The 2,867-nt window shown below is 40.1% G+C and overlaps 1 protein-coding gene across 1 annotated transcript in view; it reads left to right on the top strand.

Moving 5' to 3' along the window:
• The window catches only part of SLC25A33 (solute carrier family 25 member 33), a 16,844-nt gene extending 15,117 nt beyond the window's left edge, over positions 1 to 1,727 (top strand). The window contains exons 7-8 of the mRNA XM_023524639.1: positions 1 to 109; positions 1,249 to 1,727. Coding sequence (XP_023380407.1) covers positions 1 to 109; positions 1,249 to 1,451 — 312 coding nt within the window. The 3' untranslated portion in view covers positions 1,452 to 1,727. The remainder of the gene's footprint in view (positions 110 to 1,248) is intronic.
• The last annotated feature ends 1,140 nt before the right edge of the window (positions 1,728 to 2,867 follow it).

Here is a 2,867-nt window from a genome sequence, read left to right as displayed (position 1 = left end):
TTAGCCCCTTCTACAAATGGGACTGAAAAGAATTCCACAAATTTTTTTGGACTCATGGCAGCTGCTGCTGTTTCTAAGGGCTGTGCCTCCTGTATCGCTTATCCGCACGGTATGTGTCGCCTTCTCTCCCAGATTACTAAGACAGCCGTCAGGTTTATGTCATTCGTCAGTATATCTAGACCCGTAGCGCGAATGAAATGTAAATGCCTGCAGGTGTAAAGGAACTGAGCACGCAGGGACTTGGCATCACTCAGCCTCAGCTGACGGTGGCCAACACTTGCTGTGTAGAATGCGAGCCCCATGATGTTTTCACAGAAGCCAAATATCTGGATTTTATTTAAAATTCCACAATATACAAAAATTACATGGGAGCCAAACTTTAAAAAAAAAAAGTCTCTCAGCTTCCCCTTTGAATGTAGTACTGAGTAAGGCTACTTTGGGTTTTATTTTTTAAGAAATTAGAAGCTTAATGTCTTTCTGACCATTTAAAAAAAATAGTTGATCATGTCACAAAAAACAAGTTTTGTTTTTCAAAAGTCTGCTGCATTGTCAGCTATGACAAATGCCCGTGGTGCACTCAATAACAGGTAATTCAGTCCCCATTTTGTGCTGGGCACTGAGCTTCCTCAGGGGTCATGGAGAGGAGTTTGGGGTGCCTTCTGTGGGAGGGAGACCAAAGCGTGTGCAGAGGTCTGCTTGACAAGCAATGGCAAGGAGTGACAGACAGTGTCATGCTGTGGGTGCCTGGGCGAGGGAGGGCCAGGTGGGCAAAGGTTCAAAAAGGAGGAGGCTGTGTTTAATCTGGACAGAGTGGAGAAGGTTCTAGAAGGAGGAGAAAGTTGGGGAGTACATGAAAATAAACTCTCATGGAGGATATTGTCCTACTGAACACAGAGTCCCCCTTCAGTGAAATTGCAATGTTTGCTTAATCAGGAGTAGAAAACCATCAACTATCTTAAAATTAAGTCCTATTTAAACTAAGCTTTCTTTAATCCCTTAAAAGTTATTTTATACTTTGTATGGATAAAGTATACTTTGTACCTTATCCTATCTAGAGTTAGAAAATGTTCTAAACAGATCTTAACCTTTTATTGTCTCTATGGGACGATGCTGTCCAAACAGAGCTGGGGTGGCAAACGGGCAGAGGTGTGCGTTGACAGTTACAAAGCTGCGTGCTTTCAGTCGTCTCCTGGTGTTGCCTGGAAATGCAGTTGATTTGTTACATAAAGTATGTTTTTCTCTCTGCAGAAGTCATAAGGACGCGGCTCCGGGAGGAGGGCACCAAGTATAAGTCTTTTGTCCAGACTGCTCGGCTGGTCTTTCGGGAAGAAGGCTACCTTGCCTTTTATAGAGGACTCTTTGCCCAGCTCATCCGGCAGATACCAAACACTGCCATTGTGTTGTCTACCTATGAGTTAATTGTGTACCTCTTAGAAGACCATCCTCAGTAACAGAAAATTGTGCTCTAGAAGAATAAAACTGAAAAACTCAATAGAGAATTTTTTTTTTTTCCATTGATGTTTAGAATGTTTGAGACTGAAACAGGAAGGGCCATAAAATATGTGGCTCATGTCACCTGTCGGACATTTCCTTTTGGATTCATGTTTTCTGGAAGGTTTAAATTCATTAACGCTAATGGTTAATTATAACTTTTGTTTTTTTAACTTATGAGGATTCAGGATCAAGCAGAAACTAAATTAAATCATGCCACTTAATTTAAGTATAAATTTGGTTGTGTCCTCTTTTATGTTCACTGTACTATAAAGTATAGCTAAGGACTTCAGTGAAACGTAACCCTAGAAATGCATAAAAAACTCTAAAGTGAAAGTACACTTGTTTTCCAGTCTGAACATAAAATCTTGCACTGGAGGAGTAAGAAATATCATTTTGATGGCACCGGGCAGAGCAGGACAGACTTTCCAGCTATTTTTCTATATACATCTCCAAGTCTCATACAAATTGATAATCTAAGCTTTCAGGCTGCTGAGTTAAAAAAAAAAAAGAATTAGTACAACTTTCTGACACTAAATATTTTTAAAGTATGAACATTTTTCTGCAGTTATCCTCTATACCCAATTTGAACCAAAAGCAAGAGTTTTAAAGACCTGCCTACCAGTGGCCTTGCTCCTGGGCATATTTCCAGAAGTTAAGCCTAAGTTAAGCCCAGGTACGCTGTCAGTGTGTTGGAGTGTGGCCTCCCAAGCTGCCAAGTGTGTTGGGTGATTGACATTTCCTCAGATCCTTAATCCTGACCTTGAGTCTCTGCTGCGGAGAAGAGGAGCAGTTTGCTTTTATTCTGATAGAAAGTGTTGGTGGTGTTTGAACCCTAGTGCAAAGTTTGAAAAAAAAAAAAAATCCCAGAAATGAGAAATTAGCCAAAATTGCAAGCGCCCCCCACTTCCCATTTGAAAAGGAAATTTAATAAGACACAAAAAGATAAGACAGAAGGCAGGTAAGGTGGATAGTCTTTCCTCAGCCCTTTCGCTGGAATTTGCACATATTATACATTAGGTCATTTTTCAATCTGAATACCTAGAAAGATGTTTTTGACTAATAGATGCATTGGAGTTGCAGATACTCTGGTAGGGATGAGGAGATTTTCTAACTGTTCAGATCAAGTTTAATTTTGTTCGCCTTTAGTCATGAAGAAGGCTGGTTGGCAGTGTTGAGTTCTCAAGTACAATTGCTGTAACTGTCAACAACTACGTAGAAGTCAAATGACTTGTAGTCAAGTTTCAGTGCTGCTTCAATACAGTCTTGTTCCGGAACCTCATTTTAACTGTTTGATAGTCGCACTTAGCAACATCTCCCTATTTTAATATGCATATTAAAACCTGAATTTTTCCTCAAGATTTCACCCAATACGA

The sequence above is a fragment of the Pteropus vampyrus genome, unplaced genomic scaffold (genome assembly GCF_000151845.1).
Source record: "Pteropus vampyrus isolate Shadow unplaced genomic scaffold, Pvam_2.0 Scaffold484, whole genome shotgun sequence".
Lineage (NCBI taxonomy): Eukaryota > Metazoa > Chordata > Mammalia > Chiroptera > Pteropodidae > Pteropus > Pteropus vampyrus.
The sequence above is the reverse complement of the archived record's forward strand: the minus strand, read 5'-3'. Positions and strand labels throughout refer to the sequence as shown.